Source organism: Equus przewalskii, chromosome X (genome assembly GCF_037783145.1).
Source record: "Equus przewalskii isolate Varuska chromosome X, EquPr2, whole genome shotgun sequence".
Taxonomy (NCBI): Eukaryota; Metazoa; Chordata; class Mammalia; order Perissodactyla; family Equidae; genus Equus; species Equus przewalskii.
The window spans coordinates 109334276-109361567 of NC_091863.1; the positions used below are offsets into that span (position 1 = coordinate 109334276).

At 39.7% G+C, this 27292-nt stretch overlaps 1 protein-coding gene across 1 annotated transcript in view; it reads left to right on the top strand.

Moving 5' to 3' along the window:
* Positions 1 to 27292, top strand: part of ADGRG4 (adhesion G protein-coupled receptor G4) — a 95070-nt gene that overhangs the window by 40840 nt on the left and 26938 nt on the right. The window contains 4 exon segments of the mRNA XM_070603370.1: positions 1262 to 1380; positions 10568 to 10784; positions 12059 to 12221; positions 22953 to 23087. Coding sequence (XP_070459471.1) covers positions 1262 to 1380; positions 10568 to 10784; positions 12059 to 12221; positions 22953 to 23087 — 634 coding nt within the window.

The window sequence follows — 27292 nt, forward strand, 5'->3', positions numbered from 1 at the left end:
TGTTAATGGTTTATGCCATTAACTTAAGTGGGCAGACCAGAGGGCCAGCAGGTTTTGACAGAGGCTTAAAAGCTCTCTTTTGGAAGGCGACATCTTGGATTGTATCCTACCTCTTCCTGCCTGCATCTAATCAGTCAGCAAATCACGCGGCTTTTACAGTCACAATCACGGCTCACATCCAGGCTCTCCCTTCCAATCCCACTGCTGCTACCCTGGGGCAGCCTCTTACTGTCTCTTGCCTACTGTCAGAGCAGTCTCCTTGCCTTCTAACTGTCCGCTACCACCCAGCTATACCCTGTACTGCTGCCAGCGTGATTTTCCTAAAGTATTGTTGCCATCACTCTCTTGCTCTGGTTCTGCATGACCTCAAGAATTAAGTCCAAACCCCTAAATACAGTACTCAAGACCAACAGGCTCGCTTCTTTATTGTGTGTTCCAGCCAAAAAGGGACTAATTGGGTGTTTCCTTGCGTCTCTTTCTCTGCTTGCGCTATTTGCTCTGGTTTGGTGGTATGGGGGTTACCCTTCTCCATCTCTGTCCTTTCAGTGCCCAGCTCAGCTCAAAAGTTGCAAATAAAAGTTCTCCTTGCTTGGAGGTTTGATAGATTCAGTTTTGTTTCTACAGCTTTTCATCTCCTATCTTCCCTAGCAAACGTAGTTTACATTTACAATCTCAAACCACCAAGTGACAAGCTCCCCGAGAGCTGAGATCCTGCTGTGTTTGTCTGCACTACCTAATACCAGTCTGAGAACATAGTGGATGCTCAATAAATGTGTTAGCGGACTTGAAATGAGCTGGGTTGAATTGGATGAGGCACAGGGGAAGGTGGAGCCAATGAGCTTTCTATACTAATTGCCTTGAGTAAACTAATATGTTGAGAGAGAGACCACATTCTAAGAGGAATTTCCTCTTAAAATGGGGTTAAGAAGGGAAAGTGAGGGTAAAGAGTCGTGTCCAGAGGGGCAAGATCTCTGCCTCAACTCTTGGTCCCCTGGACATTGCTGTGCCCCATCTCGGGCTCTCTTGCCTGTTTACACCTCCTGCGTGGCAACCCCAGATTCGCTTGCTCCCCAACAGCAAAGTTTTCTTCACTTAACAAACACTGGGCTCCTGCCTTTGCTATCTCAGCCAGGAGGCTGGCAGTGGGTGAAGGGGAGGCAAGCCAAACATACGCCGGGTTCCTTCACCGTTTGCTTTATGACTATTCTGGCCTCATCCTCCAATGAGAAAGCTTTTGGTTCCTCTCTCCTCTCTTTTTCAGCTCAGTCAGTATCGACACTGGCAAATCTCAGTGGGAAAAACCAAAGCTTAAACAATGCAAGTTGCTTCAAGGACTTCCTAATAATATTGTGGATCTTGCTAATATTACTATAAGTGACGGTAAGACTGTTCTGTGCACATTTGAGAAATAATGGAACCTCACTCAGTTTGTCTCTTTGACCTGACACCAGAGAGTACAGTCAAACCTCATGTAGGGAAATCTAACTTACAACAATCCAATTTCAGAAACTAGGTGGTTAATATTGGTGGAGGTGGGGGTGGGACACGATAAGTTAAGACTATCAATGTTTTTAATTTGTTTTATAAAGTTTTTTATTTTATAAGTTTTTGCTAATTATTTTCCATTTTTAAAAGGTTTAGTAGATAATACTTCACATAGTCCAATATTAAAAAAAACAAAACAGGATATACAGTAAAACACCTCCTTCCCATTGCTGAACCCAGCCATTCAGTTACTATCCGCAGAGATGGTTTATGCATTTATAAGGAAATATACACATATTCTGTTCATACAAATATATTCCCCCTCCCTTTTCAGACACAAAGTGGAGTATGCCACTGGCTGGGTCATATGGTATTTCTATTTTCAATTTTTTGAGAAATTTCCATACTCTGTTTCCATAGTGGCTGCACCAGTTTGCATTCCCATCAGCAGTGTATGAGGGTTCCTTTTTCTCCACAACCTCTCCAACATTAGTTATTGTTTGTCTTGGTTGTTATAACCATTCTAACAGGTTTAAGGTGACATCTTAGTGTAGTTTTGATTTGCATTTCCTTGATGATCAGCGATGATGAGCATCTTTTCATGTGCCTATTGGCCATCCGTATATCTTCTTTGGAGTAATGTCTGTTCATATCCCCTGCCCATTTTTTGATCAGGTTGTTTGATTTTTTTGTTGTTGAGTTGTGTGAGTTCTTTGTATATTATGGAGATTAACCCTTTTTTAGGAGATATGATTTGCAAATATTTTCTCCCAGTTGGTGTGCTGTCTTTTTGTTTCAATCCTGTTTTCCCTTGCCTTGTAGAAGCTCTTTAGTCTGATGATGTCCCACTTGTTTGTTCTATCGTTTCCCTTGTCCGAGAAGACATGGTGTCTGAAAAGATCCTTTTAAGTCTGATGTCAAAGAGTGTACTGCCTATATTTTCTTCTAGAAGTCTTATGGTTTCAGGTCTTACCTTTAAGTCTTTGATCCATTTTGAGTTTATTTTTGTGAATGGCATAAGAGAATAGTCTATTTTCATTCCTTTACATGTGGCTGTCCAGTTTTCCCAATACCATTTGTTGGAGAGACTTTCCTTTCTCCATTGTATGTTCTTGACTTCTTTGTTGAAGATTAGCTGTCCATAGTTGTATGGTTTTATATCTGGGCTTTCAATTCTGTTCCATTGATCTGTGCACCTGTTTTTGTATCAGTACCATGCTGTTTTGATTACTGTAGCTTTGTAGTACATTTTGAAGTCAGGGATTGTGATGCCTTCAGCTTTGCTCTTTTTTATCAGGATTTCTTTAGCAATTCAGGGTCTTTTGTTGCCCCATATGAATTTAAGGCTTCTTTGTTTTATTTTCGTGAAGAATGTCATTGGGGTTCTGATTGGGCTTGCCCCGAATCTGTGGATTGCTTTAGGTAGTATGGGCATTTTAACTATGCTTATTCTTCCAATCTGTGTGCAAGGACTGTCTTTCCCTCTCTTTATGTCGTCATCAATTTCTTTCGGGAAAGTCTTGTAGTTTTCATTGTATAGGTCTTTCACTTCCTTGGTTAAATTTATTCCAAGACATTTTACTCGTTTTGTTAGGATTGTGTAAAACACTTTTTTTTTAAAGATTTTATTTTTTCCTTTTTCTCCCCAAAGCCCCCCGGTACATAGTTGTATATTCTTCGTTGTGGGTCCTTCTAGTTGTGGCATGTGGGACGCTGCCTCAGCGTGGTTTGATGAGCAGTGCCATGTCCGCACCCAGGATTTGAACCAACGAAACACTGGGCCGCCTGCAGCGGAGCACGCAAACTTAACCACTCGGCCACGGGGCCAGCCCCTGTGTAAAACATTTTTTAATGGAGATATTCACATATCTTAAAATTCACCCATTTAATGTATACAATTCCACGGTTTCTAGTATATTTGCTAGATTGTGCATCCATCACTACTAATTCCAGAACATTTAAATCGCTTCAAAAAGAAACCCCATACACATTAGCAGTCACTCTCCATTCCCCCCTCCCCCTCACCCCTGGAAACCTTTAATCTACTTTCTTTCTTTCTTCTTTTAATTTAATTTTTTTGTAGTAAGAACACTTAACATGAGACCAACCTCTTGACAATTTTTTACGTTTATAATACATTACTATTGACTGTAGATACAAAGTCATACAGCAGATCTCTAGAACTATTCATCTTGCTTAACTGAAACTTTATGCTTATTGATTAGTATCCCCTCATTTCCCCTTCCCCCAGCCCTTGGCAACCACCATTCTACTCTGTGCTTCTGTAAGTTTGACTATTTTAGACTCCACATGTAAGTAAGGTCATGCAGTATTTGTCTTTCTGTGTCTGGCTTGTTTCACTTAGCATAATGCCCTCAAAGTACATCCGTGTTGTTGCAAATGGTAAGATTCCCTTCTTTTTAAAGGCTGAATAATATTCCATTATCTATCTATCTATCTATCTATCTATCTACCTACCTACCTACCTATCTATCTATCCATCAATCACATTTTCTTTATCCATTCATCTGTCAATGAACACTTAGGTTGTTTCCATATCTTGACTATTGTGAATAATGCTGCAATGAACATGGGAGTGGAGACCTCTTTGAGATAGTGATTGTATTTCCTTTGGATATATACACACAAGGGGATTGCTGGATCATATGGTAGTTCTGTTTTTAATTTTTGAGGAACCTCCATAATGGCTTTACCAATTTGCATTCCCACCAACAGTGTACGAGCGTTTCCTTTTCTCCACATCCTTGCCAACACTTGTTATCTCTTGACTTCTGATAATAGCTATCCTGTCAGTTATGAAGTGATATCTCATTGTGGTTTTGATTCTCATTTCCTTGATGATTACTGATGTTGAGCACCTTTTCATATATCTATTGACTTTTTATATATCTTCTTCTGAGAAATGTCTGTTCAAGTCCTGAGCCCATTTTTAATCAGGTTATTTGGGGTTTTTTGCTATTGAGTTTTAAGAGTTCTTTGTTTATTTTGGCAATTAACCTCTTATCAGATGTGGTTTGCAAATATTTTCTCCCATTCCATAGGTTGTCTTTTCACTCTGTTGATTGTTTCCTTTGCTGTGCAGAAGTTTTTTATTAGATGTAGTCCCACTTGTTTATTTTTGGTTTTTTTGCCTGTGCTTTTGGTGTCATATCCATGAAATCATTGCTAAGATCAGCGTCATGAAGGTTTTCCTTTATGTTTTCTTCTAGGAGCTTTAGAGTTTCAGGTCTTCCATTTAAGTCTTAAATCTATATTGAGTTGCTTTTTGTATATAGTGTCATATACGGGTACAATTTCATTCTTTTGCATGTGGATATCCAGTTCCAGTTTCCCCAATACCATTTGTTAAAGAAACTATCCTTTCTCCATTGTGTATTCTTGGCATGCTTGTTGCAGATCAGTTAATGGTATATGTGTGGGTTTATTTCTGGGCTCTCTATTCTGTTTCATTTGTCTATATGTCTGTTTTTGTACCAGTACCATACTGTTTGGATTATTGTAGCTTTGTAGTATAGTTTGATTTCAAGGAGTATGATGCCTTTGTTCTACTTTCTCTAGGTTGATTTGCCTATTTGGTTTTTTTGTGGTTCCATATGAATTTTAGAACTGCTTTTTATATTTCTGTAAAAAATTCCATTGGCTGGACTAGTTTAGTGAAGTTTATTTCCCCTGCAGTGTACATCCTCTGATGTTGCTCCTTAGAAGATACAGCCTTGGGCCTGAACACAATTTCTCTGACCACCAGGGATGACTGCAGTTCTAGTTGGGTTCTCTCTGACTATCCCTTTCTCTGATCTTCCCACTGAGCTTCTGACTGGTCTGCCTCTATTGGTATTACACCCAGCTGTTAGCCTCCTAATTGCTAGTTGATTGCTCTGTTGTTTTTGGCAAAACCTGGGGTATAAATTGCTCCACAGTCTGATCCAATTAAAGTCTGTTCCCTTGGAAGGAGCAGAGTATTGCCAGTCTTTGAGGCTTTCTCCTACCCTCCTCTGGGCAAAATATCTGTCCAACAGGGCAAGAGCTTGAGGGGTGGTGGTGGTGGTGGTGAATGTGCACTTCACCAGGGTCTTCCCTATGGAGTGGGATCAATGTGCATATTTGCAGGGAGGGGGAACTTCTTGCTGGCACTAAGCTGCTGCCACTGCTTGGTATGAATCTTCCACAGCCCAGAGTTAGAAAGATGGGAACTGCCAATGTTCACTGGCTGTCAAATCCACTCAGAATAGTTCTTCCACCCCAGGGACCTGGGCAAGATGGTAACTGCCACTTGGCTGCCTAACCCAATGGAACAAGTCTTCCACAAGGCAGACCTGTGGGGAATGGGTGCAGTTCCTTATTCAAATGCCATGGCCTCCTACTGTACTTCCATTTTTTTTTAGATTTTGTTGAATAAATGCATCTCAATTTGTTGTAAGCCCTCCCATCAATCTCCAGAGACCTGGAATGATTGTTTTTGCTAATTTTGCTCGCATAATAGGTGTCTCTCTTAGAGAACTTTTCCCCAAGCTCCTCTTTACAGCACCGTTCTGAAAGTCCTCGGGACCAGCCCCGTGGCTGAGTGGTTAAGTTCGTGCACTCCACTTCGGCGGCCCAGGGATTCACTAGTTTGAATCCTGGGCACGGACATGGCACCACTCATCAAGCCATGCTGAGGCAGTGTCCCACATGCCACAACTAGAAGGACCCACAACTGAAAATACACAACTATGTACCGGGGGCTTTGGGGAGAAAAAGGGGAAAAAAAATCTTTAAAAAAAAAAAAAGAAAGTCCTGCCCCTCTTTATTGGTATTTTTAAAGTATGCATAAAGGTTTTCCTTATAGAATTTCAGTTTATACACACCTTGTCAGGCATGACTCTCCTGCATAAAGTGTGTCCCTCCCATAATGAACAGTTGGAAATGGAGGCACAGGCATTCCAGTGTCTTGCAGAAGAGCTAAATTGCCTTGAGGCAGTGAAATTCTTCGACTTGTCTTCTCTGCAGAAGATGTAAATTTGAGATCCTTGCCAAGGAATATCTAGAAGAAGTAGGAAAGCAAGCATAGCTCTGACGGTTTCTAGATCCGAAATCATGAGTCAGGGCAATAGGGAATGTGTCAGCTTGAAGTGAGTGGGCAGCAAGATAGAGAGGTCTGTGTTCCATGCTGACCTCCCTCCCTCTGAATGACACATTTTTCTTAGACATGCTAATAGTATTTTCTCTGTGGAAGGAAAAGTTAACCAACAACCATAATAACAACAAAAGCATCGCATCGGGCTGAGAGTTTTAGAAAATGAACTGTCAGAAATCACTTTATAAAAAAAAATCTACTGCAGAGAAAGAGAACAGTTGGATGATGGCTGTAGTGCATCTAACTGAAGAGTAAACTCTCAAGTTGATGAGCTTTGGAGGAATCCTTCTCTCCTCCTTGTAAGTTAGGAGCTCATGAAAACGAGTACCATGTAAAGGAAAGAAAAACGTGTTCACGTTAAAACTATTTTCTTTAGCTTTCAATGTTGCTGACAAGCATTAGATATCTTGGCTGGAGAAAAACTCATCAATTCCCCCATGAAAATGCTCATTTTATTTAGCCCAAAATACCAGAGGTTAGAAAAGTTACCCTTATTTCAAAGTTCTATAGGTTCTTTGACATGCTCAAATTTGTTACTTCTGCGGTATCGAAGATGCGTCACACTTTAATGAAGTTGGCTGAACTTTTCAAAAACCATCTCCTGTCTGTGTCCATCCCACCATCAGGGCAGGATAATGCGTGATTGAAAGGGAACAATGTAATTCCCAGGATGTCAGAGAGAAGAACTGCCCAACACAGCTGTTCCAACCCCCAACACCGTGGAGAAAAAGGACAAAGGCACAGATGCTGTAGTAGAAATTGTTATTGAAGAACTCAAGTTTTGACATCAAACAGGCCTGGGTTAGAGCCTCTCTGTGTCTTAATTTCGTAATCTGTATAAAGCGGATAATATTAGTATCCACTGCATAGGATTATTATGCTGATTAAATGGTAAAATGTATGTACAATGCCTTGCTGTCATATCTTGTCTCCAAAATGCCCATCATCGATTCATTCCTTCCTTGCCGATTGGGAGTTGAATCAGGGCTGGCTTGTGGCTGCTTAGCCCAACAGAACTTGGCAGTAGTGACACTGCAAAGTATGGGACTAATTTTTAAGAGGACTGGAAGTTTCTGCTTCCTTTCTCTTGGTACACTCTCATTTGGAATTCTTCCTCTCAGAACCCAGACACCATGCTCTAAGAAGCCCAAACAGTGGTGTGCTGGAAAATGCCTAAGAACCAGTTCTACCGAAAAAAGGTAATGATTTGTAACATTTGCTCCTTTCCTTGGTGTAATACGCCCCCCGTGGCTGAATACAAAGTACAAAATGTAGTCAGTGAACATGAAGTTGATAAGAGATGCACAACCAGATACAGTAGATGTAAATAATCACATGAGGATAGATTATTCAAATGCAGCAAAATAATTAGGAAGTGATGAGTTTTGAGTATCACCATTGTTTTTAATTGTAAGTTTATATAATTTAATTTTTAATAATGGTTGTGTTTAACAACCAGCTCACAAAATTCCTGAAAATTTAACAGCTAGTTCTCACAAGTTAATACAAGCTGGCTCCAGTACGCCACAAGCCGGATCCAGCATCCCACTGAGCCTAAGCCACCAGGAGAGGCCATGTGTAGGGAACAGCCTCAACTGGCCCAAGTGACCCCCAAATGACAACAGCCCCACCTGACCAGTCCGTGGTAGCATCACCTGCCAGCCACGTGAGTGAGCCATTTTGGACTTCCATCCCCGTCTAGCCTTCAGATGACTCAAGTCCCCGCTGCCATCTGACAGCAGCTACATCAGAGAACTCGAGTGAGCCCTGCTCAGCCGAGCCCGGACAATACACAGAACCATAAGGGATAATAACAACTTGTTGTTGTAAGTCATTAAGTTCTGGGGTGGTTCGTTATGCAACAATAGATAACTCAAATATGGGCTTACAGAAATTGCTTGGTAAATAACAGATATTATTGTTTTGATTATTGCAATTACTGGCAGATTAATTATAACTATTTCAAGCAATGGGATCTATTTACTCTACAACTAATAAAGGAGGATTCCTTTCATTGCTTTTGCTTGGGGACCTAGAATTTTCACACGAGTGTAATTTGTCCTAAATTTTGCTTGAAAACCATATAACTCTAGATGAAAATCTGTAATTACTTTCCACAATATAGTTAGCGTCCCATTGTCCTGTGATTTCCTTTCATTCTGCCACAGCAGGGACTGCATCAGGTAAGGTTGCACCACTGAAGCCCAAAGAATAATGACCCCAGGAAGGCAGCTCTGGCTATCCCATTTACAACAAAGCCCGAACAATTTAATAAGAGCACTAGAAAGATCTGTGAGTGAGCACACTGTATTTTTCTTCCATCTCTAGTTTTATTGTTTTCTCAGGTTCTTTAACTGCCCAGAAGATAGATGTAACAGAGAAAAATTATTAATTGAGACGCAATTACAGTCTTGTTCAAGTAATTACAACCTTGTGCAATCTCTCCCTTCCTTCCATCTCAAGGAGAACTCTCTTTGCCAAGTCAGTTACAGTGTAAGCCATTGTTGGGCAGATTGGGGTAATGGTTAAGAGGGGGAAATTGAGAGGATCATAGTTAGGATTGCTTAATTTACATTGACAAAGGCAGAGTCATTTGCAAAGAGAGAGAGAGAGAATAAAGCAAGAAAATGAGTGGAAAAGGGAGAAAAAAATAGCCTGTGCAGGCTGTGCTGGGGGTAAAGATGTAGGGGGTTTGGGGGTAGAAGAGAAAGATTTGGGGAGATGCTGCCAACTGTGGAGGACACTGAAAGAGAAGGAGAAACAGAGAGAGAGAGAGAAAAAATGAAGTTTGTGCTAAGTTATTTTGTTTTCCCAAACAAACTTGGTTATCTGTAATGTAACCCGGGTTAAGTGTGTTTTGAGTGTAATCTCTCTCTGGAATTTTTCTGAATAGATTGTATTTTTCAATTATTTTCCACTATTATGATTACTGAACTCGAATGTGACTGCTTTAAGCTAGGATGGCACCACAAGGGAGCTCAGCTTTATGTGGGTTATATTGAACTAACATCTAATTTGTGTTGTATTTGTTTAACAAAGCCTTTAACTTTAAAAGTGAGTGATAATTCAAACAAAAAACTATTTGGAGAAAGCATTTATGACACAATTAAGGACATTGGGGCACTGACCGGATATTTGATGATTTTGAGTATTATTGCTAACCTTTTAAAGACATGATGCTGGTGTTGTGGTTATGACAAACGAAGGTCCTTCGTTTTACAGATGCATACTGAAGTATTTATGGGTGAAATGTTATGATGTCTAGGATTTGCTTTAGAATTAGCTGGGGTTCAGGGAAGGTGGGCGGGAGTGTAGATAAAATAAGATTAGCTCTTCATTGACACTTGTTGAAGCTAGGTGATTCATGAGGTAAATGGGGATTCATTATACTATTCTTTCTACTTTTGTGCATGTTGGAAAATTTCCATAATAAAAAGTGAAGAAAAAAGTGAGCGAGTTAATGTCTATTGTTCTTCCTCTCTAAAAAAACCTAAATTAATTGGCTTTTTATTGTTATGTGGGCCATATTAACTTTTTTCCTGCGGGTTGCTGGTTCTTGACAGAAAAACATAATCACCACCCTTGATTACGAAAACATAGACTGAGTGTTTGCTGATATTTGAGTACAGATGGGATCTACTTAACTCAACCCAATACTCAAAAGTCTTAACTTAATTAGAATCTAATTGCGAGATAATTCTTCAGTGACAAAAAGGTTTCCCTGTTGCGTTAAAAAAGGATTTAATGAATAAAAAACTTGACTTGCGTGCTACTTTCTGAGACTCCATCTACTGGAGACCTTGAGGTCCAGCGTTTTCCTTCTGTGAACTTTGTTATCTTGGTATCTATTTCCATTTCTCTGCCTTTACTGATTAAAGAGAAGGGAGCAGACCAGCATGGGCCAAAACTAAGTAATGCAGGCTTTCCATTTCAATTTTATTTCCCCAGAGAATGCAGATGAAGTTGCAGAACACATTTTAAATTTGATAAATGAATGCCCCACTCTGGATGAAGAAGAAACAAAGATTATTGTTTCTAAAGTGTCTGATATTTCACAATGTGATGAGATAAGTATGAATCTAACCCAGATTATATTACAAATAATCAATGCTGCTTTGGGAAAGCAAAACAATTCCACATCTCATCTGCATGAAGTAAGCAATGAGTAAGTACTAATAGTTTGGTAAGATAAATTATTTCATAAAATTTAAAATATTTGTGATTAATTCCTTTGCATACAGTCATCCTCAGTTTTAAACGTCAGGTAGCTGTGCCCTGAAAGCTCAATTAGTACAACGCAATGGGGTCATCCTGCTCAAATCCCAATTGTCAAAGAATGCTTTCAAACTCTAAGTGAATCTTAATGATAGCGACTTTCCAGATAAATAGGTTACCCTAAACCAAACCTCCAATCTATTTCCCTCAGCCCTGGTACTCCTCTAATGTTCTCCATTTCTAGAAAATGCATCCACCCAGTGCTCAAGCAAAAAACTTGAGAATAATGCTAGTTACCTCCTTCTGCCTCACAGCCAATCAATAACCAAGTCCGATATGAGTCACTGTACCTAATTTTTTAAAAGTCTCTTAAAGACTCCTGGAATGGACCTTGAGGGAATTATGTTAAGTGAAATAAGCCAGCGAGAGAAGGATAATCTGTGTATGACTCCGCTCATATGAGGAATTTAAAATTATGGACTAAGAACAGTTTAGTGGATACCAGGGGAAAGGTGGGGTGGGGGGTGGGCACAAAGGGTGAAGTGGTGCACCTACAACACGAATGACAAACATTAATGTACAACTGAAATTTCACAAGATTGTAACCTATCATTAACTCAATAAAAAAAAAAGACTCCTGGAATCCATCTGCTTCTCTCTATCTCCATCAGCACCACCCTAGTCCCAGCACCATTTCTCTCAGCTGACCTCTGCAATAACCTGTCTGGTCTCCCTGCCTCTGCTCTTGCCTCTCTGTGGTACCTCTTCTGTATAGCAGCCAGAACGATCTTTAATGCGCATATCAGACCATGTCATTCTCTCGCTCTTAAAACCACTCAGTGAATGTAAAATAAAATCCACATTTCTTGGCCTATGAGGCCCTGCAGGATCTGGCTTTACATACAACAATTTCATTTAATCCTCACAACAGTCTTTTGAGATGAGTACCAGTGTTACCTCTGACTTTGCAGGTGAGGAATCTGAAGCTCATCGAGGTTATTTTATTTGCTCCCCCAGTTAGAAATTAGAGGAGCTAAGATTTAGACCTTAGCCTGGCTGACTCCAAAGCCCGTGCTCTTATCTAATAATTCCTAAACAGTATAAAGATGGTGATTAAAACTCAAACAAAAGTCTTACATTGAGGAAATCTTGTAAGGAGGACGGATGGGTTTTACATTGAAAAAGTAGGAATGCTCTGCTCTGCCTGCTTTTTTTTTTTTGCAGAATTCTGAAGATAATCGAGCGTACTGGGCACAAGATGGAGTTTTTCGGGAGTTCAGCAAATTTGACGGTGGACAGGCTGGCTTTGGCTGTCCTGCGGGTGGAGCACACGTTTGAAGGCACGGCCTTCAGTATCCGCTCCTACGAAGAAGGCATAGGCCCTGAGGTGAGTGCCGCTCCGGAAACTGAGAGCCAATCAGCCAAGCACTGTTTCAAGTCTTCATTCACCTACTTTTTGGAAGGGGTTGAGGGTACTTTTTAAAAGATTTTAATTTCAAGAGACTTTGTGAAAATACAAATATCCTAGGGAAGATTTACATCCAACCCTTAGTAGGCTAACACCTTGGCGTGGTGTCCATGAGATGGGCAATAATACCATCTTTGGCCCTGTGACCCCAAATCAACTCAAATGTCAGTTTATTATTAGCTACCATTTTTGGAGCACTGGTTACATGTTGAGGGTTGCTCTTCTGTCTCCTTTTTGTGGATAAGGAAACAGAGAAGTTAAATAACTTGCCCAAGGACACAGCCTAATGGCTGAGCCAGGATTCAGAGTTAAGTCTGGCTAGCTTTCAAGTCTATGCTCTTTCCACCACACCACGCTACCTCGGCCTTTGGCGGGCCATAGACCACCAACCCCTGCTGACAACAATTCAGGAGAGCAGCATATTTTTTTTACAGTTAAAAAATTATAAAATTTGCATATAGAATACTGCACAAATTCTAAGTGCAAATTCTCTGAATTTTGACAAATGTGTGCATCTGTGTAACTCAAACTCCTCTAAGATATAGAACATTACTATCACCCCTAAAAGTTCCCTCATGCCCCTTCCCAGTCGATCCCTGTCACTACCAATCTCCACTGGCAACCACTGTTTTGATATTATTCCACTATAGTTTTGCCTGTTCTAGAATTTTATGTAAATGGAATCATTCAATATGTACTGTCTTGTAGAAGGCTTCTTTCATGTAGCATAATGGTGGTTTTTTTTGAGATTCATTCTTTTGTTTCTGTAGTTTATTCCTTTTTATTGCTGAATAGTATTCCATTGTATGGATCTACTACAGATTGTCTGTTCCTCTGTTGACAGCCATTTGGATTGTTTCCAGGGTTAGGCTATTATGAATAATGCTGCTATGAACATCCATGTAAAAGTCTTTGTGTGGGCATATGTTTTGATATATCTTGAGTAAATACCTAGGAAAGGAACTGCTGGTTCATAAGACGTATGCTTAAATTTGTAAGAACCTCTCATACTGTTTTCTAAAGCGGTTAATGATGTGGAGGGATTTTTCGTTTTTGTATTGGCCATTTGTATATTTTCTTTGGTCAAGTATCTGTTAAAATCTTTTTGCCATTTTAATTGGGTTGCTTGTCTTACTATTATTGAGTTGTAAGTATGTTTTTACATGTTCTGGATACAGCATCAGATATATGTTTTGAAAATATTTTCTCTGTGATTTGCCTATTCATTTTCTCAATGGTGTCTTGTGATGAGCCTAAGTTTTAATTTTGATGGGGGTCTAAATTATCGTTTTTTTTCCTTTTATAAATAACCCTTTATGACTTGTCTAAGACATCTTTGCCTATCAGCGGGTCATGAAGATATTCTCTTATGCTTGTCTTTAAATGCTCTGTGGTTTTAGCTTTTACGTTTAGGACTATAATCTTAATTAATTGAATGGAATTTTGTGTGTGGTATGAGGTATAGTATAGTGTAGGGTTTGGAATTGATTTTGTTCCTTATGGATATCCACTTATTCCAGCACCATGTATTGAAGACTTTTCTTTCTCCAATGGCTTGCATTGTCATCTTTGACAAAAAATCAAATACTCATGGAAATGTAAGTCAGTCTGTTTCTGAGCATTTTATTCTGTTCCATTTATTTTTTGGAGACTCTTATGCCGTTACCACACTGTCTTGATTCTTGTAGTCTTGATGTCAGGTCATGTGAGTTCTTCACTTTGTTCTTTTTCAGGATTGTTTGGTTATTCTGGGCCTTTGGCATGTCCATACGAATTTTTAATCTGCTTATCAATTTGTGCAAAAAACTTGCTGAGATGATGATTGAGACTGAGTTGAAGCTGTGGTCAATTTTGGGAGAATTGATTTCTTAGCGATATTGAGTTTTTTATTTTTGTTTAAATTTTTTTCTAGTTTTATTGAGATGTAATTGACATACAGCACCATATAAGTTTAAGGTGTACAGCATAATGATTTCACTTACACATATTGTGAAATGATTACCACAATAAGTTTAGTTAACACCCATCATCTCGTATAGAAACATACACACAAAAGAAAAATATGCTTTTTTTCCTTGTGATGAGAACTCTTAGGATCTACTCTCTTAAAAACTTTCAAATATACCATATAGCAGTGGAATATTGAGTTTCTAATTCAGAAGCATTTATTTAGGTCTATTTAAATTTCTCTCAGCAATGTTCTGTAGTTTTTTTTAATGGAATGTTTTGTAGTTTTAAGTGGAGGGGCATTGCATGTCCTTGTGAAATTTATTCCTAAGTATTTTACATTTTTTGATGCTGTTGGAAATGGAATCATGTTTGAATTTCATTTCCCAATTATTTGCTGCAGGTATATAAAAATACATTTGCTATTCTATGTCTATCATCTATCTATCTATCTAAATTTTGTATCTTGTGAAATTGCTAAACTCACCTACTAGAGATCGTAGCTGTTTTAGAGATTGCTCAGGTCTTTCTATGTAAGCCAACGTCATCTGTCACTAGAGACAGTTTTAGGTCTTCCTTATTGAACTTTATTTGGCTTTTTTGCCTTCTTTTGATGTTAGTGCTTCCAATAAAATGTTGAATAGAAGTGGTTAAAGTGGACATCTTTGTTTTGTTTTTGATATTAGAAGAAAAGTATTCACTATTTTACCATTACTGTGATGTTGGCCACGTTTTTGTTCTATTTTGTTTTTTCAGATGCCCTTTATTTATTTTTATTTAATCTTTTAAATTTTTTTTTATTCTTTTTTTATTGCAGTAACATTGGTTTATAACATTATATAAATTTCAGGTGTACATCATTACACATTTCGATTTCTGCATAGATTATAACATCTTCACCACCCAAACATTAATTACAATCCATCACCACACACATGTGCCTAATCAACCCTTTTGCCCTTCCCCCTCCCCCCTTCCCCTCTGGTAACCACCAATCCAACCTCTGTTGCTATGTGTTTGTTTGTCGTCATTTTCATCTTCTGCTTACAAGTGAGATCATATGGTATTTGACTTTCTCCCTCTGATGTGCTTCACTTAGCATAATACCCTCAAGGTCCATCCATGTTGTCACAAATGCCCGGATTTTATCGTTTCTTATGGCTGAGTAGTATTCCATTGTGTATATATACCACATCTTCTTTATCCATTCATCCCTTGATAGGCACCTAGGTTGCTTCCAAGCCTTGGCTATTGTGAATAATGCTGCAATGAACATAGGAGTGTATGTATCTTTACGCATTCGTGTTTTCATGTTCTTTGGATAAATACCCAGCAGTGAAATAGCTGGATCACATGGTAGATCTGTAATTTTTGAGGAATCTCCATACTGTTTGCCATAGTGGCTGCACCAGTTTGCATCCCCACCAGCAGTGTATGAGAGTTGCCTTCTCTCCACATCCTCTCCAACACTTATTGTTTCCTGTCTTGTTAGTTATAGCCATTCTGACTGGAGTGAGGTGATATTGCATTGTAGTTTTGGTTTGTATTTCCCTGATAGTTAATGATGTTGACCATCTTTTCATGTGCCTGTTGGCCATCTGTATATCTTCTTTGGAGAAATGTCTGTTCAGATCTCTTGCCCATTTTTTAATTGGGTTGTTACTTTTTTTGTGGTTGAGATGTATGAGTTCTTTGTATATTTGGATATTAACCCCTTATCTGATATGCGGTGTGCAAATATCTTCTCCCAATTGTTAGGTTGTCTTTTTGTTGTATTGATGGTTTCCTTTGCTGTGCAGAAGCTTTTTAGTTTGATGTAGTCCCATTTGTTCATTTTTTCTTTTGTTTCCCTTGCCTGGTCAGACATGGGACTTGAAAATATGCTGCTCAGACCAATGTCGAAGAGCGTACTGCCTAAGTTTTCTTTTAGAAGTTTAATGGCTCTAGGTCTTACTTTCAAGTCTAATCCATTTTGAGCTAGTTTTTGTATGGTGTGAGACAATGGTCTAGTTTCATTCTTTTGCATGTGGCTGTCCAGTTTTCCCAACACCATTTACTGAAGAGTCTTTCCTTTTTCCATTGTATGTTCTTGGCTCCCTTGTCAAATATTAACTGTCCGTAGATGTGTGGTTTTATTTCTGGGCTCTCAATTCTGTTCCATTGATCTGTGTGTCTGTTTTTGTGCCAGAACAGTGCTGTTTTGGTTACTGTAGCTTTGTAGTATATTTCAAAATCAGGGAATGTGATGCCTCCAGCTTTGTTGTTTTTTCTCAGGATTCCTTTGGCTATCAATTTTAGGATTTATATTTCATATAAATGGATTTATTTAGGATTAAATTCCATATACATTTTAGGATTCTTTGTTCTATTTCTGTGAAAAATATTGGAACTTGGAGAGGGATTGTATTGAATCTGTAGATTGCTTTAAGAAGTATGGACATTTTAACTATATTAGTTCTTCCAATCCAAGAGAATGGAGTATCTTTCCTTTTCTTTATGTCTTCAATTTATTTCAACAATGTTTTTTGTTGTTGTTGTTGTTTGTTTGTTTGTTTTATTAATGTTATGATAGATTACAACCTTGTGAGATTTCAATTGTACATTTTTGTTAGTCATGTTGTGGGTACACCACTTCCCCCTTTGTGCCCTCCCCCCACCCCCCCTTTTCCCTGGTAACCACTGATCAGATCTCCTTGTCAATATACTAACTTCCACCTATGAGTGGAGTCATATAGAGTTCATCTTTCTCTGACTGGCTTATTTCGCTTAACATAATACCCTCGAGGTCCATCCACGTTGCTGTGAATGGGCCAATTTTGTCTTTTTTTATGGCTGAGTAGTATTCCATTGTGTATATATACCATATCTTCTTTATCCAATCATCAGTTTCTGGGCATGTAGGTTGGTTCCACGTCTTGGCTATTGTAAATAATGCTGCGATGAACATAGGGGTGCAAGGGACTCTTGAGATTTCTGATTTCAGGTTCTTAGGATAGATACCCAGTAATGGGATGGCTGGGTCATAGGGTATTTCTATTTTTAACTTTTTGAGAAATCTCCATACTGTTTTCCATAGTGGCTGTACCAGTTTGCATTCCCACCCACACTGTATGAGGGTTCCTTTTTCTCCACAACCTCTCCAACATTTGTCACTCTTGGTTTTGGATGTTTTTGCCAATCTAACGGGTGTAAGGTGATATCTTAGTGTAGTTTTGATTTGCATTTCCCTGATGATTAGCGATGATGAACATCTTTTCAGGTGTCTATTGGCCATATTCATATCTTCTTTTGAGAAATGTCTGTTCATGTCCTCTGCCCATTTTTTGATCGGGTTGTTTGTTTTTTTGTTGTTGAGCCGTGTGAGTTCTTTGTATATTATGGAGATTAACCCTTTGTCGGATAAGTGGCTTGTAAATATTTTTTCCCAATTAGTGGGCTGTTTTCTTGTTTCAATCCTGTTTTCCCTTGCCTTGAAGAAGCTCTTTAGTCTGATGAAGTCCCATTTGTTTATTCTTTCTATTGTTTCCCTCAACTGAGGAGTTATAGTGTCTGAAAAGATTCTTTTGAAACTGATGTCAAAGAGTGTACTGCCTATATTCTCTTCCAGAAGACTTATTGTTTCAGGCCTAATCTTTAGGTCTTTGATCCATTTTGAGTTTATTTTGGTGTGTGGTGAAAAAGAATGGTCAATTTTCCATCTTTTGCATGTGGCTGTCCAGTTTTCCCAGCAGCATTTGTTAAAGAGACTTTCTTTTCTCCATTGTAGGCCCTATTTCAACAATGTTTTATAGTTTTCACTGTACAGATCTTTCCCTTCTTTGGTTAAGTTTATTCCTAGATAGTTTATTCTTTTTGTTGCAATTGTAAATAGGATTGTATTCTTTTTTTTTTTTTTAAAGATTGGCACCTGAGCTAACATCTGTTGTTAATCTTCTTTTTCTCTTTTTCCTTCTTCTTCTCCCCAAAGTCCCCCAGTACATAGTTGTATATTCTAGTTGAGAGTGCCTCTGGTTGTGCTATGTGGGACTCCACCTCAGCATGGCCCGATGAGTCATGCCATGCCTACACCCATGATCCAAACCAGCCAAACCCTGGGCTGCTGAAGTGGAGCATGTGGACTTAACCACTTGGCCACAGGGCCGGCCCTGTAAATGGAATTATATTCTTAACTTCTCTTTCTGCTACTTCGTTGTTAATGTGTAGAAACGCAACTGATTTTTGTATGTTAATTTTGTATCCTGTAACTTGACTGTATTGATTTATTACTTCTAAAAGTTTTTCAGTGGATTCTTTAGGGTTTTCTATGTATATAAAATCGTGTCATCTGCAAATAGTGACAGATGCTCTTTATTTGATTGAGGAAGTTGCCTCAATCTTCTTGCCCCAATTTTCTTGATTAGTCAGTTCAAAATATTTTCTACTTCCTTCTTCGCTGCATGGATTATTCGGGAGTGTGTTCTTTAAGTCCCAGATATTTGGGACATATCTAAGATATATTGTTATTATTGATTTCTTGTTCATTTGATTTTGTTCACAGAATATGCTCAGTATAATTTCAATCTATTTAGAATTATTGAGACTTGTTTTATGGCCCAGTATATGAGTGTTTTCAAGTGTTTCATACACTTGAAAAACTTGGTATTCCATGTGCACTTGAAAACAAATGTGCCTTCTACAGTTGTTGGATATGGTATACTATAAATATCAATCAGGCCTCAAAGTGGTTGATAATGTTTGTTCAGATCCTAGTTTAGAGGGGTGTTAAAATCTCTAATTTTGATTGCAAAATTGTCTATTTCTCTCTTTAGTCCTCTCAAATTTTGCCTTGTTTATTTTGGGGCTCTGCTAATAAGTGAATACACATTTATGTTGTTATATCTTCCTAATACTAACTCTAGACCTAACCTATTTATCTCAATGAAATAGCCCTCTTTATTTCTGGTAATATTCTTTGTTTTGCAGTCTATTTTATTTTAATTATTTATTTTTTTAATTTTTTTTTTTTTTTGAGGAAGATCAGCCCTGAGCTAACATCTGCCAATCCTCCTCTTTTTGCTGAGAAAGACTGGCCCTGAGCTAACATCCGTGCCCACCTTCTTCTACTTTCTATGTGGGACGCCCACCACAGCATGGCTTGATGAGCAGTGCCGTGTCCGCACCCGGGATCCGAACTGACGAACCCCGGGCTGCCAAAGCGGAACGTGCGCACTTACCCACTGCACAACCAGGCTGGCCCCTATCTCATTTTAATATAGTCATCGCATCCTATTTATGCTTACTGTTTTTATTTTATACATATTTTTCATTTAATTGCTTTCTATATGTCTTCATATTTGAAGTGCACTTCTTGTAGATAGCATATGGTTTGTGTTTCATTTTTTTATCCATCTTGAAAATATCTGCCTTTTATTTGGAGTGAGTAGTCCTTTAAAACTTAATGTAATTTTTGACATGGTTGGATTTAGGTCTACCATTTTATTTTATTTCCTATCTGCCCCTCCGAATTTTGTTCCTCTTTTATGTTGCCTCTTGCTTTATTTTAGTATTTATTACAATTGAATTTTAATTTTTTCAGACTCTTTCGTTATATCTATTTGCATTATTTTCTCAATGGTTGCTCTAGAGATTATAATATACATCCTTATATTTTTGCATCCTACTTAGAGTTAACATTGTACCACTTCATATAAAACGTAGAAATTTCAACATCCATTTATGCCGTCTGTCATGTTATTGTTGTCATATACATTCTATCTAAGAAGATCAGAAACCCCACAGGTCAATGTTATATTCATTACTTTTAAAAGTTCTATGAAATTGAGAGAAAAAATAGTCTTTAGTATTTACCTAGATATTTGTCATTTTCAATGCTCTTCATTCCTTCCTGAACATCAGGATGGTGATGAATTTTCTTAGTTTTCATTTACCTGAAAATGTCTTTATTTTGCCTTTATTCTTGAAGGATATTTTTGTTTATGATAGAATTCTGGACTGACAGCATTTCCCCCTCAGCATTTTAAAGATGTTGTTTCACTCTCTTCTGGCCTTCACGTTTTCTGATGAGAAGTCAGTAATCATTTGAATTTTTGTTTGTCTGTGTGTAATGTGTAATGTGTCATTTTTCACTGATTGCTTTCAGTATTTCCCTTGAATTTTGGGGTTTTTTTTTTGCAGTTTGACTATTATGGGCCTAGGCATGTTTTTCTCTGTATTTATCCTGCTTGAGGTTTGCTGAGCTTCTTGAACCTGTAAATTTATGTTTTTGACCAAATTTGGGGAAATTTCCACGATTATTTCTTCAAATATTGTTTCTTCACCATTCTCTCTCTCCTCTCCTTTTGGGATACTAAGTGCATGTATGTAAGATTTTTTTGATGCTGCCACACAGCTCCCTGAGACTGTTCCTGTGTTTAATCATTTCTACTGTCTATTCTTCTGATAGCATAATTTCTTATCTTCAAGTTCACTGACCTCTGTCACCTTCATGTTACTATTGAAGACATCCAGTGCAATTTTAAAAATTTTCATATTGTATTTTCAGTTCTAGAATTTCCATATTTTCTTTTTTTTGCTCCTGTTTCTCTGCTTTTTCTTCTTTTTACATTAACTGCAAGCATATTTTCTTTTAAATACACAAGCATAATTTGGGGCTGGCCCAGTGATGTAGTGGTTAATTTCACGTGCTTCACTTTGACGGCCCAGGGCTCACCAGTTTGCATCCCAGGCACGGACCTATGCACTGCTGGTCGAGCCATGCTGTGGCAGGTGTCCCACATATAAAGTAGAGAAAGATGGGCACAGATTTTAGCTCAGGGCCAATCTTCCTCAAAAAAAAAAATATCCAAGCATAGTTATAGTTAGCTACTTTAAAAATATTTGTCTGCTTATTCTAACATCTGGGTCATCTCAGAGTTGATCTCCATTGATTGTCTTTTCACTTAAAAATGGGTCACATTTACTTTTTCTTCACATAGTGAGTAATTTTGGATTACGTTCTGAATAATGTGAATGTTACGTTGTGGAGACTCTGGATTCCACTATATTCCTCTCAAGACTATTGATTTTTATTATACCCAACAATTAATTTTTTTGGAATCAAACTGTAGATTCCATCTCTTGGATGGCAGCTCAAATCTCAGTTAAGTTCCTTTATCCTTAGTTGGATTCTGTCCTGTACATACGTGGTTCAGAGGTCAGACAGAGTTTATACTCAGAATTTTGGCTTCTCCTCTTTAGCTCTCTCCTCTCCAGGATTCCCCCCTGACCTTCCAGTGGCTGTGGTTGCCCTGACCTTTGTTCTCTGATTTTTCATGCCAGAAGGACTGCAGGTTTTCCATCAGAATTTTGAGTGTCCTTCACAGTGTTAGTCTCAGCTTGCCGTCAGGCTAAAACCTATAAAAACAAGTAACTGATCTTGTGATGTTACCTTTTTCCAAGTGTCTACTCTTCTCCAGAATCTGCCCGCTTCTGTTCATTTTGCAATAGCTTTGAGTCACGGTTGTTTTCTATAGTTGTTATATACAAGAGGGTCGAGTCCACCAGGAGCGACTCAGCCATACTGAAAGCAGATGTTGACTTCCCATTGCCTTTTGGTTACATATGGGGTTTTCTATTATTGGCCTGGGTGGAGAAACAAGTGAACCAACCCCAATCACATTCTTGGTACCAAAGTGCTTACACGTTGAAGCTAAATCGTAACCTCTCCACAGTACTTGACTGCTCTAGCAGAATCCATTTATGTCAGGAGAAGAGCCATATGCCTTTTGGGCTCACGAGTCATTTTTAGAAATATTATAAACTTTCATCTCCCTATGCTACACCCAGCTAGATAAGAGTTCCTTGAGAGGCAGCATGGATAAGGAGAAAAATGTGGGCCTAAATCACATATATCTTTATTGAACTATATCCCAGCTGTGTGACCCTAGACAAGTCACTTAACCTCTCTGCGTGTCCATTTCCTGATGGCATAATACAACATACCTTTCAGAGCTGATAGATGGATTAAATGAGAGAATGCATGTGGGAGTGCTCACATACCCTGTTTTGCCTGAGGGGGTCCGAGTTTACAACTGTGGTCCCAGTATAATTATTGGTAAAGTCGCCTTTCACTTTCAGAAATGTTCCAGTACTTATTAAATACTATTACTAATCAAATCAGCAAAATCTTCTGAGAGTGAGCCCCTAGAATTCCTAAGGCCTAATGCCCCACTTCTTAACAAAAGCATTGCTCAATAAACTATGGGGCAAGTGCCTAACGCCATTATATTGGGCTTTTTTTTGTTTTGTGTTTTCTCTCTCAGAACTATATGGCAGAAGGTGGCCTGCTTTCGAAGACTGGCCTTTATTTCTGAGAATCAGGGAAAATCAGCTAATGTGTCATTCCCTTTTCCACCTCTCTAAATACCCGGGTGGAAGCAGATCAAAGGGGGAGAAACTCAAGGATGGGTTCAGAAGGGAAAAGGTGGTATGTGTGTGTGTGTCTGTTTACATGCACCCAGGTCACGTCTTGGTCTGTGATCTGAGTGTGTGTGTGTGTGTGTGTGTGTGTGTGAAAGGTGTAGCATAGCTTGTGAAGCTAGTTCCCCCCCTTCAGCCGTCCACGTGGTACTCTGGGGTTGAGGCTGGGGCTGCAGTGGGAGGTGGGGGGACCTTCAAGATGACGGGTGATGACTCCAGTTTTCATTTTCTGGCTTTTCTTTGCAGATTTACCTAGGCGAAGTCCCTCTGGGGAGGGTTTTGGCTTCCATATATTTGCCTAAATCACTGAGGGAGAAAATTTCTCTTAGCAACTTACAGACCATCTTGTTTAATTTCTTTGGCCAGACTTCACTCTTTAAGGTAAGTCCTTGCCTCTGGTAACTGTCATGGAGCGACGTTCGGTGACTCATTGTAATTATGAACTCTTGCTATTTTCATGATGTTCTGTTTACTTTAGAATATGCTGTGTGATTTATTCCACAAGTCTCCTAGCACGACCCCTGGCCCTCAACATGAATCAACGTCTGCTTTAATGATGTTCCACAGTTTTTAATTTTCACAGCTTTTCAGTTCTGAAGGAACCTGAAGGATTATCTGGTGACCAAACAGAGGCCTCAAGATATTTTAAAGCCAGAAAAGAACAGCAAGTTCCAATGAAATGCCCTTTCAGCTTGTCAGTGCTTCCCTCCCAAATCCTCCCCGGCTCCTCAAAGCCAACATGCCCCCGCCTCGGGCCAATGTATCTGAAGCTAAGTGGTGTCCAGCAGAACACTTGCCTGCAGGCATTTGTTGCTTCTTCACCCCCGCATCTACAGAACCTTCTCTGAGGGCTCCAGTCCTCACCCATTATTAAAACAGAGAGTCAATATGATGTCGCAGTTAAAAGTGTGGACTCTGGGGCCAAAGTGCCTGAATTGAAAGCTGCTATGCCATCGTCTGCCTGTGTGACCTTGGACAAGTTACTCAACCTCCACATGCCTTAGTTTCCTTCTATGTAAAACAGGGTGATAGCAGTACCTCACTGGACTTTTGAAGGATTAAAGGAGTTAATACATGGAAAGTGCTTAGGATATTGCCTGGCACGTAATAAGCACCACGTGTTTGTATTGCTATTATTATTTGTCTGTCTTGGGGCTCTGCCTAACAAAGGCCCATTCCTTCAGCCCGCTCTGTCCCATCCAGCTATGGGGAAGACAGCGATCAGAATTTGCATGAAGTTGTTGATGATCGCTATTAATTGTTAACAGTTACACTTACTGTCTCATTTACTTCTCACAAGAAACTGAGACTCAAAGCGTGCTGTGGTCTGAATGCTTGTGTTCCCCCAAAATGTATGTATTGAAATCTTAACCCCCAAGGTGATGGTATGAGGAGGTGGGGCCTCTGGGAGGTGACTAGGTCTCGAGTGCAGAGCCCTCATGAATGGATGAGCGCCCTTATAAAGAGGCCCCAGAGAGCTCCTTTACCACTTCCACCATGTGAGGACACAGCAAGAAGGTGCCACCTATGAACCAGAGAGTGAGCTCTCATCGGAACCTGACTACACAGGCACCCTCATCTTGGACTGCCAGCCTCCAGAACTGTGAGAAATAAATGTCTGTCGTTTAGAAGCTACCCAGTCTGGGATTTTTTTTTGGCAGCCTGAACAGAATAAGACAAATTGGTTAAGTAATTTTGCCCAAGGTCACACAGCTTGGAAGTGGCACAGCTAGGAATCAAACACAGGCTGTTTGACTCCAAAGTTCAAGTGTTTAAGAGGTCAATACATTAACTTATCCAGGTGTGTTTGCATTTTCCAAAGAGACTACCCAGAGGAATGAATTTCTAATGGTCAAATATTCAGAGTTATTTTGGGGGAGGTTGTACCTGGCCAACTAAAATATACCCCATACCTATACCACACACCAGCTCAAACATACCACGTTATCTCCAGCTGTGTCTGCAAGACATTCTGGTCTCCTGGTATTCTCAAGCCTCTCCCCTTTCTATCTCTCTAAATTCTATTTGCTCCTATGGGCTTAGCTCCAATCCTACTCAGAAAGCTTGCCCAGAGTCTGTGAGCCCCTGCTCTCCTCCCCAACCCCTGCTTGTATTCTTGTCTTATACTTCTGCCTAGTTTCTAGACTGGTTTCTCCAAGTAGGTTGTGGCATATGTCATGGCCCAGACATTTTTTATTTTCATGGCACCCAGCACAGGGCTAGGTACCCAATATGTTTTTGGTAGAAATATATTTATTAGACCTTTTTTTAATGGAAAAAATTAGGTTGGACCCAGGACAAGCCAGCTAATGAATAAAATTATAATAAAAATTAAGAATGTGATTCATAACACTCTGACCCTTTGTTAGGCTTGTAATTTCTCTGTATCTCCTGAGATGTCATTATTTTGGTCTTAATTTCTCTCCTTTGTTCAAAGGGCTGTGCTTCCTCATAGAATAAAAGAGAAACCTGTTTTGCATAGATTTCACACCTAATAAGTAATTTTTATTCACTCATCCCTTCCACTGAAAGATATTAAAGATCTTTCACAAAATTAGCCTACAGACGTCATAGTGCTAGATGAAGGATTAGAAATAGCCTGCCATCAAATTCAGAGCTGGAAGGTCAATTATAGCTCATAGTGTCCCATTTCCTCATTTTACCAATGAAGAAATTGAGACCCAGAAAGGGGAAGGGACCTCCTGGAGGTGACACAATTTATTCATTTATCCATGCAGTTACTTATTCAGTCAGCAAATATTTATTGAATTCCTACTATACGTGTTGTGTGGTGCTGGGTGCTGGGGATACAGTGGTGAGCAAGAGAGATCCACGTGGTGCCTACCCTCCTGAAACCTACAGTCTGATGGGAGAAAACAGAGACCTAAAGATTCTAACATTGAAGGGGATAGCCTGAGGCTGGGACCTCTGCCATTGGTTGTTGGGGAGTGAATGCTTGCAAGAGAACCCACCCTTTAACTACCTTTTCCCCGGACTCCTGTGTCTCACAGCCTTGCTTTCACATTGTTTCCTCTACCGTCTTTTGATCAAAATTGTAACTGTCATTACAACATATTACCTTAAAAATCACTGATAAGACACCACTCTTGGAAAACACGTACCTCATCCTCCGTTCCTCCACTAGCGTTCCTCAGGCAGAGGGATGAAGCACTAGGCAAGTCTAGTATGGCACAGGGACTCTGGGAGCATAGATAGGAAAAGCCTAGTGTAAGAGAGGTGTCCACTGAGACCTGATGTTGAGTAGGAGCTAGACAATGAAAGAGGGTTAGAAGAAGGAGGGGGGAGTGTTTCAGGCAGAGAGAGCAGCTTCTGTAAAGGTTCAAAAGTGAAATAGGTAAAACTTGAGCCTAGAGCACAAAGGGTGGAGGAGCGAAAAATGATTTAGTTCCTTTCTCTGCATGGCCGCCATTTTGTAGGTAAGCGAAATAAAGCCAGAGAACAGGTTAACTAAGTCCTGGGTCACTGTGTGCTTCTCCTGCTTTGGCCTCTCCACTTCTGAAAACTGTTCTATTATACTAAGTTGGGGAGGGGGTTGTTAAATATCATCTGGTTCACCTTCCTTCATGTCACCAATATCTCAGAAAGGAGAAGGGAATTTCAAGAAACAAGAAGGCTTGGGTTAACACTTGGTCTTTTGGCTTTTGACTGGGCCCTTTCCACCATATCTTACTGCAGACTGCCCTCTGCATTAGGCTACACCAGGGGAATTCTTCTGGGACGGGAGCACCATCAGGCTGGTTGGAATGAACAGAGCTGGTCAGGAACAGGAAGTGAGTAGCTTCCCACTGGAGCCCCAGGCTGCATTCCCAATTACCCAGTTCTCAATGGCTGCAAGGCTCGGAAATAGGAGGACTTGCAGTCTTCTAAAAGTTGCCTGGCGGTCTCCCCAAGGGACATTATTTGGGCCCAGCTCCTCTAGGCTTTCTTGGCAAGTCTTCAGAGGATTTGCTTCTTCTCCCTCCTGTCTTGGATCTGCCCAACCCTCATCTCTTCACCTGTGCCCCAGGAGAGGCGGTCTCCCAGCTGCTTTGCCTCCCAGAGCCTTGGCATGTGGCACGTTGGCCCTGTTAATTAGCAAGCTCCACATCTCAATGGCTACGTTCTAGTTTGTTCCCTTTAAACCAACATTTATTAAGCATCCCTGTCCTATCATTCACTAGCCATGTGACTTTTGTCCAAGTTTTTGAGCCTCCCAGAGCCTCAGTTTATCTGAAAAATGCCTATATGGTTTCAGTGAGGGCTGAAGACACTGTGTGCGCAAATCACTTAACAAAGTAATTGGCTCACCGTGGGTATAAGATGAAACACCTGCTATGTGCTAGGCCATGCAGGGGACACCAGGACACCCAAGGCCTAGGCTCCGGCCTCAGGGTTCACGGTCCTCTAGGGAGGAGATGACAGTCCTCAGAGACTTGTTCCAAGCCGCATGTTAATCAACTGCTTCCATCTCCAGCGAGGATGGAACAGGAAGTGGTTTATAACTAACCCATGATGGATTTATGTTCCTTGTAAGGAGGGGTCCCCTAAAAGTAAGTAAGGATGGTTGAGAGTTAGAACCGGGATAA